Source organism: Abramis brama, assembly GCF_963993115.1.
Source record: "Abramis brama genome assembly, chromosome: 15".
NCBI lineage: Eukaryota > Metazoa > Chordata > Actinopteri > Cypriniformes > Leuciscidae > Abramis > Abramis brama.
Window position 1 is genome coordinate 4,008,161 of NC_139977.1, and position 16,477 is coordinate 4,024,637.

Sequence of the window (16,477 nt, forward strand, 5' to 3'; positions counted from 1 at the left end):
TTGTCACCATTGTTGCGATTCATACGCTGATTCTTGATGTCTGAGTGAGTCTATATGATCCTGTCAAAACATTTTCTGTATATCACAGCACTGCAGGATTTTCTATAACAGTTTTGTCATGCAAAATTAACAACTAATATTTAATGACTTAATCAGATATTACACTTCAGATGGTTTCAATGAAGCAAGACACTACATGATGACTATTATCACTAAAAAGTGACCAACATCATCTGATCTGAGTTTCTCTTGGATTCCTACTATAACAAACATGCATCAGAGACACACAGTTAAAGCAGCCAGAGGAATACTCGTGTTAAAATCTAAAAGGTCAAGAGCCCAACTAAAGCAAACACTGATCTCCATCATGGTGACATCAAACTTTATTCTTTTCAATAAAACTTCAACTTCTAAACCTCTGTTAATTCTCAATAAGAATGTTAGTATGAAAGAAATAAAGTCCGGATTGTAATAAGTGAAGATGCTGAGATCCTGAGAGATCTGGTAGTGTTTAATGTTCTGTTGGGGTTTAAAGTGTTTCTGTATGGTGTGTTTCGTGTGTCACCATTGTGTTGAAGAGTAGAGCCTGAGCTTCAGTCCAGGATGAGCAGAGAAACACTGATGATATGCTGCATGTTGCTTTATTTAACAGACAGTAACTGTGTAGTTGCTGATGCAGTGACGTATAGTCACAGCAAATCATGCATGTAGTTAACTGCATGTTTTTCAGTAAAAAATTCAGAAAATAAATGTGGAATAACTGTGTTTCTATTAAAAAAGATTAATGAAGATTTCTGTAAAAGTATTTTGCACTTATTTAAATTAGGATATTTTACATTAATTTTATGGTTTTTGCATGGCAGCCATTGCTGACAGTCATTTGACTGTTTTTTTATGTTTTTTTTTTACAGTGAAGGCGTTTGATCGTAATAATTCAGGAAATAGCTGTAAAATAACAGTGTTTTTCTGTAAAACATTTAAGGAAAATTTCTGTAAAAGTTTTTTGCACTTCGTTTAAATTAGAATTTTTTACTTTATTTTTACGGTTTTTGTTTGGCAGCCGCAGCTGACAGTCATTGACCGTTTTTTTACGATTTAATTTTTTACAGTGCATACAATTTTATACAATATACAATTTAAAGCATCAGCCCCCCCCCCCCACCTCTATTTCAATTCAATTAGATATTTTTTTTTTAAAACTGCAAACAAGGTGAAAACATTTTTGAACAAATAATCTATCTATCTATCTATCTATCTATCTATCTATCTATCTATCTATCTATCTATCTATCTATCTATCTATCTATCTATCTATCTATCTGTCTATCTGTCTGTCTGTCTGTCTGTCTGAGGACTGCAGTGAGTAAACTGTGAATGTAATGAGGTCATTTTGACAGTACAAGTGGGCGGGGTTACGCAGCATCATTCTGACATTCGAAGTGGGCGGGGTTACGCAGCATCATTCTAACATTCGAAGTGGGCGGGGTTACGCAGCATCAATCTGACATTCGAAGGGGGCGGGGCTACGCAGCATCAATCTGACATTCGAAGGAGGCGGGGTTTCGCAGCATCATCCCGACAGCAGAAGGAGAAGGAGGGCGGTGTTACGCTGCATCATCGGAGCTTGTCGTTTTATTGTACGGCTGCTGATGCTGAGAGGTCGCGATGAGAAATATGTAGGACCATGATTGTGGATTTGAGGTTTGTGGACTGTGGCACATCGTGGCGGATTGTTTTCTAGGTAAGCATAGCTTTATTCTGGGCGCATTTGAGTCTCTGCTGTTTTAACCGTATGTGTTCGCCGTCGCTGAGATGTGCTTCAGAGAGCCACCGGACAGAATGAATGTATCACCGCAAGGCTTATAGAATGCAAATGCTGATGGGTGGAAAACGGCTGAAATGAAGGCATGCAAGAAAGCAAGCTTGGTGTGATTTGGCTGTCGTGTGATGTGTTATTTTTGTATGGAAATGTGAGTGTGAATGGGCGAGCCTGGCCTGCATCAGGACGCGTGTGATTCAGCCCTGCAGGCCGTGATGAGGAGACACTGATGCGGTACATTACCGGTTATTATGCAGTCACATACATGTCTTCACTGATGCTACTCATATTCAATAGCATCCAGCTCTCATCAAAGAAGGATCATTTGACAGGCCTAAGGCAGTCTGTCACATGACATCTACTGCTGTGTCAAAACGAAACCTATACTACTGAAAAGACTGGGGAAAAAAGCATGTTGATATTTCAAATATTTAAAATTATCTTGCGAAATGAGCTTTAATACATAATAATATGGCTATACTAATATGGCCTAAAATACGCTGTTGCTGTTCATCCCTGCTTAAAAATGCTTTAGGATTGTGTACAGTCCTTGTGAAAAATTTACCATGGTTTAAATAAGACCAAAAAAAAAACAAAAAAACAAAACATGGCTGTTTTAGTTAAACCATGGTAACCACAAATTAACCATGGGTTTGCTGCACTAACCATACTTTAACCATGGTATTTGTACTAAAACTGTGGTTATACAAATGGTAATCAATCCACACTAAAATAAAAAAATAAATAATGGTTAGCCCACTTCACTTTTACCATAATAAAACCATGGCTAATTTTAAATAAGAATCAAATAAGAATTACTTAAAATGGATAAACTGAAACTTAGAATCTTAGAATCCTGTTGAATATTGTGTAATCTCCATCATAACTCTACTTGTGTTGTTATAAAATGTCTTGCTTTAAGTTAAAGAAAATCTCTTGGGAATATGTATGAGTTTTAAAATCCCACAAGATTTTCTTTAAATAAATTTTGATGTCTTACAGTGGAATTTTATCCTTTTGGGAATCATGAAAGTCCTATTAAAACTTAGTTTTAGTTGGTTTAGTTGAAATCCAAAAAAGTAATTTCCATTAAGGATGGAAGGATTTTTAGAATTGGTTCCAAATTATGATAGAAATAATAATAGGAATCCTTAGCATATTTAATAGGGACCCAAATACAAGCTTCCATTGAATTCAGTCAAAAGTGAAAAATCAGTACAGTGGCTGATTATGTGATTAGTTTTTATATTAAAATGCTTATTGTTATTAAAAACAACATTATATTGCATTTTTTTACTCTATAGATTAACTGTTTGTTAGTCTTCAATATATTACAAAGAAAACAAATGTCGATAAGCTTAATGCTCAGTGCTTTACATTTTACAGTTATTGTTTTTTAGCATCTTATTAGTATATGGTACCTGTTCAACATATTTAACCATTTAAAACATTAATAATAGATATTAATTGTACATATGAATCTGAATATATCTGTTTAATTAAAACTCTGTAAGACCAACCAATCAAAGTGTTGTCAGTATGATTTTGGGTGATTTTTGAATCTGTGATATTTTCTTAAAAAACAAAATCAATTGAAAACAATTTTGAATAGATATTGTAGATAGCTGATCATTTTGCACTGGTTTAACTTACATTAAACTGAATTATTGTTAGCGACTGTTTTCAGAGAAACCCTTTGAAACAGAATTGTATTGTGTGTTATTGCACAGGCCTCCATTTCCGGCTTACCAAAAAACAGGGATTTTAGGATTTTTTTTCGATTGCGTGGGTGAACCTGACCCAAGCATAGTGAAGTGTTCTGTACCCTCTGTATTTGTGTTTGTGGTGTCTGGCGTTTGGTGTCAGTGGATGCAAAACTGGGTCATGATGCCAGTGTGGTTGTACTTTTGCCCCATGCTGACAGGAAATGGGCCAGTGCAGCTGGAAGACTCTAACATCCCATTAACATCCCAGTACCTCCAATAATGTTCGGCTTTTGCTCAGTGAAAATGTCTTTATTCATCAATTTGACCTTAAAATGCTAAATTTCAGTCTACTGATTCGTCACATGTAGATTTATTAGTGGTGTTTGCAATGGCAAGCATCACTGTTAATGCACACTTGTAGATTTTACAAACTTTAGTAGTACAGGGCGTAAGAATGATTTGAAAAGTGGAAGTAAAACACACCAAACCTCTTTACACAACAGTTTTTATTTACTTTTTATGTATTCGAATTGTTTTTAAAGCTTATTTAGGTAAATCTGGCAAGATCTTTTGTTGCTTTGAAAAATTGGGCCCATTTCATTTAAGTGACCTACACATTTGCCAACAAAATATAAAAGAGAAGACATACCTTCCCAAAAACAATAAGGAAGCTGTAGATTTTAAGAAAATATAGTGCTTAACAGAATTAAAAACAAATATTGTAGCATAATTGTCAGCAACAATGTGTTTATGAAATAAGAGTTTAATGTGCACATTTGAGGCTGCTTATGTAATATAGAATAAAATACATAAAGTGAAAAAAGAAATCGCAAATTGAGGGATGCATGATATATATCGGCCACCATATCGGTATCGGCTGATATATGTTAATTTTTTAAGTTAGCGTTATCAAAATGTTCATATCATTGCATCCCCACGCAAATTGTTAATCAATGGCAGAATACCATGTAGATACTATATGACTCACAGTGCTTGTGTCTTTATACTGGTTACTGAGAGGTTTTAGAATGAATGAGTGACATGGTTGTCGTATAGACGACGCTACATGACAAGCTTGCATATAGAAGTTGAGCAACCACCTGGTCACATTTCAAACATGGGGGAATTTCGAACCCGAAGAAATGTTTTTGGTATGATTTGGTTTGGAATCAGGGTGCAGTGTCAGCAAAAACTGTGGAGGGGTCGTGTCCCCCACATTCTCCTGCTAGGTCCTTCTCTAAGTGTTAAACTTGGACATTGGCAAACACCCTGTCACTCTAACATGGTGGCAGCAAATTTTGCACTGGCAAGCACCACTATTTACAAATATTTTCTAAGATCTGCACTAGGGATGGGACGTATGAACATTTCTTATCACGATTAGTTACCAAAATTATCGTGATTATCAATATTATCACGGTTTTGTTAAAGCGAGATGAAAGTGTTCAAAAAGAACTGATGCTCACACTAAAAACAGTTTTATATTTGAAAATCAACAAACAACAAATAAAACAAGCAGCTCTATGCACTTTTTTAAGCAAGATTCTATTCTGTGGCATTTCCTTCCTTATAATGACCGTCGTCAATAGCAACGCATTATAACGGCGCACATCCATGTGTGACAACGGACGCGCTCTCGTTTCATTCAAATACAACTTGCCGTCTTGCGTCTCCGTTTTTGATTCTATTGAAAATGAAATCAGAGTTGATTTATTGTTTACAGAGTTTGATAATATTGTTGTGATCATCTTGTCTGGATGATTGTTCTGTACACTGTACAAAATGAAAAATAAAAGCCAAAATATGACCACACCTCAGATTTGGTCCTCTGAAAAGGCTGAAAAATCTCCCGAGCACGGTCACTGCCTTCCGCCCTTCCTTCTCGAATAAAAAAAACCCAACATTGCGCGCTGCGCCTGCGTCACACTGTTGCTGGCTGGACAGGATTTACATAGAGTTAATAAAATCGCGATAATCAAACACGGTTTTAAAGATAATTACATTTTAAACGATTATACTAACCGTCAGTACATCGTCCCATCCCTAATCTGCGCGTACACACGACCACAACAGAGCCCTCAATCTCAACAGAGACCGTGTCCACTAGACAATCCCCTGTGAAGGCCTCGTCAACACGACACGACTGATCCTCGGAAAAGACCACAAGGTCCTTTACACAGACCATCTTCGGCTCCATACCGGCATGATGAATCCGATCTTCAAGCAAAAAGAACTGGATGAATATTTGAGTGCTGCAATCCACAATCTGATTTCTGACTTGTGAATCATAATCACACCACGTTTGTTCGTTGGCCAGAGGAGAACTGACCCTCTGACTAATCCTGGTTTCTCCCGAGAAGTTCCTCTGCACATACGTGTTCAAACGCGCATGCCTATAGACTAAGGGCCCTTTCACACCTACCTTGTTTGGTCTGGATTTTCGGACTTTTCAGTTTGATCCGAATCAATACTACAGGTGTGAACCCTCCCCCGGAACAAACAAACGAAATTTGGTCTGACGAAAAGAGGTAGTCTCAGTCCGGATTAAACTGAACAAAGGTTTGGTTCGTTTCTAGTGTGAAAGCATTTTCTGTATGGTTCGGACTTTCAGACCATTTACAGGTAGTTTCCGGTGGTTCCCGCGTTGCCTAAACATCTGAGAGAAGAAGACAGAGGAAATAAGGACACAATTATAAATCACCTGTGACAACTCATCTTTTGAAACAGACGGCCAGTATGGACACAGATTGCCACTCACCTTGGTCTGTCCCCAAATGGAGGTGCCAGGGCTCGCAGGATCGCTCGCTCTTCTCCTCCTTTCCTGCCGGCAACGATAAAACGTTCGAACAACGAGGACGTTCATTTGGCGAATGTGAACTAGCGTCGAGTATAGTTGCTGCTGCAGGGAGTAATGCCGTAATAATAACAGTATAGTGGCAATGATATGCGTCTGTTCATTCATTCTTGTCAAAGTTTCCCGCCGACTTGACAACACGCTGACGTCAGACGCACGTCCGTTTACAAACCAATCAATGTCAAGATGCAGCCCACACAGATGATGCCGACAGGACGCAAGTACGTCATGTAAAGTTCTTTAGTGCGCTCGCATAATTGCAATGTGAAACCAAACCAAAACTAACCGAATGTATAAAATGTATCAAAACATGACCTTTGGTTTGGACCTTGGTGCGGACTTTCAGGTGTGAAAACGGCCTGTGATACGGATGTGCATGCCGTCACCATTTTCACAGTTTCACGTTTTTGTGGTTTACACGGAGATGATAAGGGTATCGTTTTCAAAACTCGTTTTAAAAAACGTGCACTTTGAAACCTACTTCAAAGTTTGCGTTCTCATGCCTCCAGAACGCTGTTGTCATATAAATGTACAGCCAGAACACAATAAAGTTTGTCGTGTAAGCAGCCCCTAAATTAATAACTAATGATTTTTACAAAAGAAATGAATCAATTAAAAACTTACTTGAAGTAGTCAATAATTTTATCCCTTCAAACTCATCTTTGATCACCAAAATGACATATTTAAATGTTTTTTCCTTGAAAAAAAATTCTTCATGCCTTAAAACAGCTTGAATGTAACTCGACACCCTTGCCTCATTTAGTATACGTGGTTCTATGAATATGCAAATGAGCCCCGCCTCCACTCACTCACTCAGCTCAGAGATCCACTGGTTGACGATCACACGTTGATCTGATTGGTTACAAGGTAGTTTGTGACGTCAGAAACACCAGCGATTTCAAAGCGTGTTTTTGAGACTGTCTTTGGTTCACTGCAGTTTTAAGGAGAAAATACTCAGCAATGGTGTCGACTTATGAATTTACACATGGTTTGTCTTAAAGCACGTTAAAAACACCACATAGACATATAAACAACATTAAAAGCTGTGTTTTCACCACAGGGGGACTTTAAGAGATCACCAAGAGATTTAAGGGACTTTGTAGATCATGACTTTCATCTAGATCTGCTGTACAGCTGAAACAAACTTTGTTGCATTATTTTCCAGTTATCACTGTAAAGTTGCTTTGAAACAATCTGTATTGTAAAAGCGCTATAAATGAAGGTGACTTGACTGACTTTTTCTCCATTCTGTCACTTAATGGAGTTTGGGGTTCATTGGTCGCCTCTGGTTGCTTAGTTGGGGTCTTGGGGACACAGTATTCAACAATATTATTGATCTGATTGCACTTACACAATTATATGAGAACTGAACTGAGCTGGACAATGACAACTGTTTTCTGCAGAGCTGCTTTATAGATGAAATTAATTTAATATTTGATGATCTTTTCAAAACTCAACAGCTGAACAATGACACTGTTATCTTGCAGAGCTGCTGTACAGCCGAAATGAACTCTGTTTGCATCACTGAATCATTTTCCTGTTATCACTGTAAAGCTGCTTTGAAACAATACTGCTTTAAATAATAGGCCATAATATAACTGTACTTTTGCCTTTTCTGTATAAGTAACATGAATATAAGAGTGTGCTAATGTGATTATTCACAAAATATATACAGCCGTTCATGTAATCTCATGCATCCGTGGTAATTTGTGCATGTGATGTGTTAGATGTGTTAGCAGATTTACAGTAAATGTTGCACTTATAGAATGCAAAGCTCCTTTAAAAAAAGATGTTTCCCACTTATACTTAGCATGCATAAACACTAAAACCAGACACATTCAGAGGGCTTTATGGATGCAGAACCCTGTGATAGACAGACGGCTAAATCCGACCGGATGCACAGCTAATCTGGAAGGTCTGCAGACAGACGGGAGAGGAGAAATCAGATTATTGCCCCACACAAATATATATTTTTAAATTTAGCATCCAGTGGCTACAGTGTGCGCTTTTGTGATCCAGTCGTTTCTGGGTTAATATGGTATTAGTGATAGTGGTTTATGGTTTGGTACAGTCAGTGTGGCGTCAAGATGCATTCTGTTTTTCTAAATAGTAAATGATTGTCTTTCATGCATGCGTACCGTGATTAGTTATAATAATAAACACTATGCACGATTAAAGTTAGCATAATCTGCTAAAAGTAGAATTTGGTGTACGAATAAACCTAACTTATTTGAACCTGATGTCCAGAGAGGCAATCCTGAGACTGATATTATTACTCCATGTTAACTACATGTTATGAAACAGGATATGAAAGAAATGTATTCGTAGTTTTACAGTATTGGGATATGACAGTATGTTTGGATGAACTGAGCTTGTCTGGACGGACAGAGCATCACGAATCTAATGGATTTTGCTGTCAGACATGCACAGTATAATCAAAACATCTAAAGCTGTTAAATCTTAGATTCTGGTGGGCAGAAAGATTAACCAAACTATCAGCTGGTACAAATTACATAACCAAGAAGATCCAGAAGATCAGCATCCTCTGCCAACAAGTTTGTAGTTAGAAAATATACAGTAAATGTTTCCCCAGTGATATCACTGATTTTTTAAATAAGGGACAAAACATGTTTTAGAAGTTAGTTTTTATTATTTAATAATACATTAATAATAAATAACCTGATATATTTGTAGACAAAAGGTCTCAGTTGATGAACAATGTAATTTTTCTAAAAATGTACATTTATTCACTTCATAATTTGTCAACTCAGATGCATTAAAAAGCATGCTAATTTAATTTGATCCATCCAACAACAGTGTAAAGTCTTCAAATATGTAATAATAGTGTTCAATAAAGGAGCTAAGTGGAAAAATACATTCTCTAAATGTTTTTTCCTGGGTTAGGATTATTCTGAACAATCCAGTTCCTAAACTCCTTAATTCTCTGCCCTCCTTTATAATATTAAACATACATAACCAATGTTCTTAGGTAAATCAGACATAATATCATGTAGTTCAGTTGATGTTTTAATAATACACAATAAATGGAAACATGAATGATTTTAAACATGTTAAAAACTGGAGTTGACAAAAAAATGACGGAGTTGACAAAGGTCCAACTGAGGTTACAACAACTGATAGACAACTATTTTTTAAGCTAATATTTAATTTAATACCACAATCCTTCCACTGGTTTTAGCGGTACAGTACGTCTTATTCTGGGTCTCCAGTAGCTCACAGAATACAAGAATCATATGTTAGGTTGAGCGTAATGGTTATCATTATTATGTGCCCAATGTATAAATGTTCCCGATGTGGGACTATGTGTGAGATGCACAATAAGCAGGAAACAGGAAAGGGGTCCTCAGAGTTCAAGTTGACCACGATATTGCCTGATTTATTCAGAATTATAAAAAAATCCTGAGTTGACACAAAGTGAGGACACAACTTTAATAGGCACTTTTTATGGAAAATATAAGTCAAGATTTACTTTTTGGTATTGCTTGATATATTACAGATCTCTTTGTGTGGCAGTTTTACATTACATCTCTAGATATTAGTCCAGTTGTGTTTAGTTGTCAGTTGTCCCTTCAGTTGAAAAGTGCTGATACATTGTGTATTAAAGTGATGAGTGTGCTAAAACATGACAGATGCTGTCAGACTCACCCTTCATTTAAAATATTCACATTATTCCCTTGCTTTGAGCTCAGTCGTGGAATATAAACACCCTGCATGGATGACCTGTGAAATATATATTTTCACATGATCACAAGACAGTGAACATCTCTAACACAATCTGTGCCCATCTCTCTGTGCTTGATGGTTTCAGTAAGTACTTCGGTGCGATGGAAAATGGCTACAGATCCATTATAGATGCGTTAGGATCAATAGAGCTGTACGATGGCATTGTCTTCTAAAGCCATTGTGGCAACATTTCTATTTTTGGGTGCACTGCAGCCAATTCATTTTGGACTCTAGAAAAATAAAATTATTTTATTTACAAATACCGTATATGTGAATTACCTGCTATGTAGTATATTTGAGTCTTTTTATATTTAACTAACTTCTGTCAAAGTCAGATTGTGATATTTCTGGTCTGTTAATAAGTAATACTAACTTTAATTATTATCATTCATAGGGCCCTATCTTGCACCCAGCGCAATTGACTTTGTTCACCGACGCATGTATCATTCCTATTTTGCACCCGACGCACAGCAGACTTTTCCCTCCACAGACGCACGTCGGTAAATTAGGGAATGAACTTGCGCTCCCGGGGGCGGTTCAGCGAAAAGAGGAGGCGTGTTCCGGCGCAAACGTTCCCTGGTGCTATTTTGCAGTTTCAGAAAACATTTCCGCCACAGACCAGGAGAAACCTAGTCTAAAGTCAGTGCGTTATTCAGATGCTATTTTAAGGGCGCATGCTTGGCCATAATGTAGCGTGTGCACAACGCGCAGGGTGGTTAGGGGGGATGTGAATAAATGCGTTGCAGGTTAATTTAAGGTGTGCCCCTACATTCTCAGCCTGTGCTCCTAAAAATTTTCAGTTAGGGGCTATAGTCCTCCTAGTAAAATCTGTTAGTCTGGAGCCCTGAACATACATGAATTAAAGGACAATTCCGGTGAAAAATGAACCTAGGGGTAATTAACACATGGTTACCGAGTCGATCGTTCCCTGGGATGCGTTTTCATGAAAATCGAATGTAAAGAGTTTTATCTCTAAAAACAGATTAGCTCATAACACTAGTATATGGGGCACAGAGTAAGTAAAAGTAAATCGCTAGTTAATACCACTAACAAGGCTCAAAATAGCCTCACACTAACACGGTAACATAATGAGGGTCCCTACATGCCAACCGAAGCATTGAGAACTTTGTAAGTGTACAGACAGTTTAATAAGAAGATACTTTATAAAGACAGTACATTACGCGTTTACAGGCAGGCATCATCTTGGAAAACAGTCTCGACTAATCGAGTCACGAACGCCGTGCTAAGTGAGCTGGTCGATAGGAATTACGTTTGTGAAATCTAACGTAGCGCGGCGTTCGTGACTCGATTAGTCGAGACTGTTTTCCAAGATGGATCCTGGATGTAAACGCGTAATGTACTGTCTTTATAAAGTATCTTCTTATTAAACTGTCTGTACACTTACAAAGTTCTCAATGCTTCGGTTTGCATGTATGGACCCTCATTATGCTACCGTGTTAGTGTGAGGCTATTTTGAGCCTTGTTAGTGGTATTAACTAGCGATTTACTTTTACTTACTCTGTGCCCCATATACTAGCGTTATAAGCTAATCTGTTTTTAGAGATAAAACTCTTTACATTCGATTTTCATGAAAACGCATCCCAGGGAACAATCGACTCGGTAACCATGTGTTAATTACCCCTAGGTTCATTTTTCACCGGAATTGTCCTTTAAACTCTATACAGCAGATCTATACAGGTGGAGCTGGGGAAGGGGGAGGGTTTCTGAAACCTGCGAACAGAAACACTGCCGGTATTTGAATGTTGAGCCGCAGCTCAATGGCCGCTAATGCAATAGCAACCAATATGGAGATAATGCTGTGATCACTACCAAATTGAGTTATGGACCAATCAGCCTGCGCCATCCAGAGTTTCATGCCAGAACTTGCTATCTCAGCGATCATTAGTCCACCAGACATATAGTGTATAGTAATTCATGGTTGCAAAAATACTTATTTATATTGTAACTGACCTCTGATGGAGAACACCATCTAAGTAGTGGCTACTAAACAATTTAAAGTATAAAAACAAATCAACACATGGGAACTCTACCACTACCCTAATTGCTTAATGTGCACTTCAAATCTTTTTTAAAATCTTTTATAAATTTAATATAAATTAAAGTTTTAAATTATTATGTAAGGAATAATTGATGACAGGACTTTGAATTATTACAAAAAAATGCACACCTGAGGTTGTAATGCAGCCTTGATGCGAAGTTAAATGCATTTATTAATGCAGTTTTTAGAGAGAGACAGAGACAGAGATTAAACGTATGTGAATTACCTGAATCTTTGTGTCTCTCAACAGTGTTCGGCATCAGCGTAAGTTGATCAGCTTCAAGAACAGCGTCGTTATTACCTCGCTAGTGAGAAGTGTCATGTAGCTGATAACTGATAACATCATCAGAGCAGCGCTGACAACACTTTTCTGTGCGAGTGTGTGTGTGTTTGAGTGGGAGAGAGAGAGAGAGAGAGAGAGAGAGAGAGAGCGAGAGAGTATGTGCTTTCCGTACATAATAAAAAATAATATTGTCGCAAAAACCATGGAAATAATTTGTTGTTTTTATCCTATTGTTAACTATATTTATTTTCTTGATCAGTGTTGTTGTGGGTTTTGGTTATTTTGCTGTTGTAGTCTGCAAGGACCTTTGAAATAACTCAAATCATGTGGCGAAGTGATATATGGAACTGTAATGCGGTCAAGACCTGCCTGGGACTACTTTAGCCGTGCGTTTCCCTGAAAATAATTGCACACCTCAGAACGTTTGTCAACCAATCAGATTCAAGCATTCAACAGCCCCGTAGTATACATTTAAATAATCTTCTTTTGTGATTTGTTTTACCGTCAGCATTTTTACATGCACTATTTTTTGTCAATTTTTTTGTTCAGAATCGGAAAGTTCTGTTTATATGAACCCTAAACATTGAAATCCAATTTGGATTACATGTATTTTGAACAGAACCAGATCCACCACGATTATAATTAATGTTTTTGCCTTGGTTTATTGAATTGAAGCTGACATTTATCACAAAAGTTGTTTTTTTTTTTAGCAAATGTCATATTTAGTCTCTTCAGGTGTACAACACCACTTTCAATCCAATCAAAATTGAATTTGGATCAAGCTCAATCTGATTGATTGAGGTGTTTACATGAAGGCTTTTCAGTCTGATTGAGCCATTATGATTAGTCATAATAAAGGATTATTTGGGTGCATGTAAACGTTGGTTACTGTCATATTCAGATTCAGAGACCAGAATATCATAAAGATGTGATGGTGTTTTTTTTTTACTTAGGCCAGAAAGCAGACACCTAACACCACCATACAGATCAAAGTCATTTTAAACCACCCTTTCATTATTATAATTTTTTTTTTTACCGTTTAGGTGTTTAGATCCTCTTGTTTTCAATGCTTTGTCAAATGCTTCATGCTGTCTTGCACCACCAGCACATCTTATCTTTATTTGTTTCAGGTGGCTGGTGTGTTGTTAGATTAGCTCCAGAAACAGTGTCACAATCTTCATTCACAATCTCTTAATCACGTCATGCCTCATCATCATCATAATCATTCACAATCTCTTAATCATCATAACTCCTCTACGTAGTCTGTTTATGTAACGAAGGTCTTCTTGAGTTAGTCTCGCTGTAGAAGTAGAGACTGTCTTGGCTGTGAAGTGTGTGACACTAGCAACATCCCCTGCTGTTTGCCTAGATTTAGTCAGCTTGTGTGACACAGCATGTGTGTGTGTGGGAGACTGGTTCACTGCACGTGTTGTCAAGGCAACTCTTGGCTATGCTGTCAGTATCTTCTGCGGTTTACAGTTGTCTCCTCAAAAATTAAATAGGACAAATAGGACTTTTTTATATTAAGATGGCTCCTGCACTACACATTATTATCTAGGGCTGCGTTCCACTCCAAATTTGTATGCTTAAAAATGCTTATTATTATTATTGCTTACTTATGCTTATTAACACTGCTTATGTTGCACGAGTGCATAAGGTTTAAATGAGACGCACTAAGCCCTTGATCACTTTGAAATCCACAACTGAGCTGATTTATTATTGAAGCCCCTTTTTTACTTATGAATTTGTTTTATGCTCCATTCCATATGCATTTAAATTGTTGGAGAAAATATAAAAAATCCTATAGGGATATGAGCTGAAAAAAAAAAAAAAAATCAATAGTATACACTTTGACTGTGAACATAAGGTAGTTACGAGTATTATGCGATTAAATCTAAACATAATTCATATATTATACACTATTATGCAATTAATTCTCAAAATAATTAATATATCATACACTACAGTTAAGCACAATCTGCTATGAGGTCATAATCAAGCTGAATTGTGGGATATAGAGCTGTTTGAAGCTTTTCCACTTTTCCATTAAAGCAGTGCTTTTATCTTGCTATTGATGTTTCTTCTTCATTGTTAGAGTGTGCTGGCTTTTGAAGTGTTTACTTAAATTTATCACCAGGAAATTCTGTTTATTTTTGTATCTTTCTACCACATCTCAAAATGAATTAGCAAAACCATGGAGTTGGCTATTTTATTACAAAGTTTTTTAAGGTAACACTTTATTTTACAGTGTCCTAACCCTACTAACCCTCAACCAAATCCTAATCCTACCCTAACACTACAGTAAGTACATGTAGTTGTTAATTATTACTCAGTACTTAAACATATAATTACACTGAAACAATGACACCTGAAAATAAAGTGTAACCATATTTAAATGTAAAGTTCAATAAAAATCAAGATGGTTTATGTTTATTTCACTCTTTGTTTAGATCGTAATATGTAATAATATCTTTTTTAATGGATTTTCGTTTTGTTTAAGATTGAAAGTGTGAATCCCCTCCTATAGGCTCATTTTCCTGCATCACACCTGCCTGGAAGTGTGTAGTGATCCTGAACATCTTGATTCGCTGGTTTGGGTGTGTTTAATTAGGGATAGAGCTCAATTTTGCTGGATGGTGGCCCTCCAGGAGCAGGACTGGACACCCCTGGTCTGGTCAAATGAAATCCATACTTAAAGTATTTAAAAAGAAGTAGCAAAAATTTTATATGAAAAAATAAATAAGACATGGTCCAAGTTTCCAAGAATTCAGAGTTTTCCTCTTATAACCAAAAAAATAGAAATTTGAAGTTGAAATCAGTTTTAACAAAAAACAGGTTGAACCACAGGAACATAGAAGTGCCAGAAGCCCAAGGGACACATTTATTATTATTATTATTATTATTATTATTATTATTACAGATAATTTAATTTCAATTTAAATAGTCTACAATAGAGCTGCACTATTCTGGATAAATTGATTCTCCCAGATTCTGAACAGACAACTAAAAAAAATAATGCAATTTAGAGGTGCTGACAAAGTATTAATTGCTGCAATCTATTTAAAAATGTTTAATTAATCAGAATTAATTATATAAAAAAAAAATTGGTTTGAATGAATGGTTCAATGACTCAAACTTCACTTGTTTCATTACAGGATGAATCAGCTCTCACCCAAAATCAATGATTCAATGACAAATCAATTTTTTTAACAGTCACTTGTCGCCACCTACTGGTGTAACGATGTAATCGATACAATCGTTATTTGAAGCGGCAAGTTACTTTCAAAAGCTGATTTGCTCTATTTTGATCGCTGCCGTAGACATCAGTGTTTATATCCGAACTATAAACTTTTATCGCAGAACTTCTGTGATAATATGAATGACTGTACGAAAGAAATAATGTGTGGTTTAAAAGACTGTGAAGATGATGACTGTTCTCTCTGGGTCAGCGGCAGCGCAAACACAGATCTGAAATCTGTAGTTTAATCATGCATCTCTAGTCTACAGTGTGCATGCTTTAGTTTGGCCTCTGTTATTACCATTACTGTAAATCCTAATAGAAATTTGTGGTCCCATTTACACCCACAGGTTTTCTGACTCCAAGGATAATGAGGAAAAGACGGAACTGGAAATGACAGTGTAACTTGACGTGATGGATGATAATAATAAGAGTGTTTGAGGAACCCCTACATCTGACCCAATGGCAAAGAAAGGCCGCGCCAAGGGCGAGAAGCCTGAAGCACTCATCTCAGCCTTGCAGGCGGCCAACGAGGATCTCAGGTCGAAATTAACCGATATTCAAATTGAACTGCATCAAGAAAAATGCAAGGTAGGCAAATTTACATAGAGCACTAGTGAATCTGAAAGTGTAGCATTCACAATGAACCCTTCATACTCTACATACATTTGACAAAATGTAAAAATGGCATTTTTAACCAGTGCATGTCTTGGATCCCTTTCAGTAACAGCAGAGGTGTAAAGAGTACTTGAAAACCATACTTGAGTAAAGTAC

The 16,477-nt window shown here is 36.8% G+C and overlaps 1 protein-coding gene across 1 annotated transcript in view; it reads left to right on the forward strand.

Annotated features, from left to right (window-relative positions):
- Positions 1–1,564: 1,564 nt before the first annotated feature.
- The window catches only part of jakmip2 (janus kinase and microtubule interacting protein 2), a 37,968-nt gene continuing 23,055 nt past the window's right edge, over positions 1,565–16,477 (forward strand). Inside the window, exons 1-2 of the mRNA XM_084136674.1 lie at positions 1,565–1,741; positions 16,054–16,294. Coding sequence (XP_083992800.1) covers positions 16,166–16,294 — 129 coding nt within the window. The 5' untranslated portion in view covers positions 1,565–1,741; positions 16,054–16,165. The remainder of the gene's footprint in view (positions 1,742–16,053; positions 16,295–16,477) is intronic.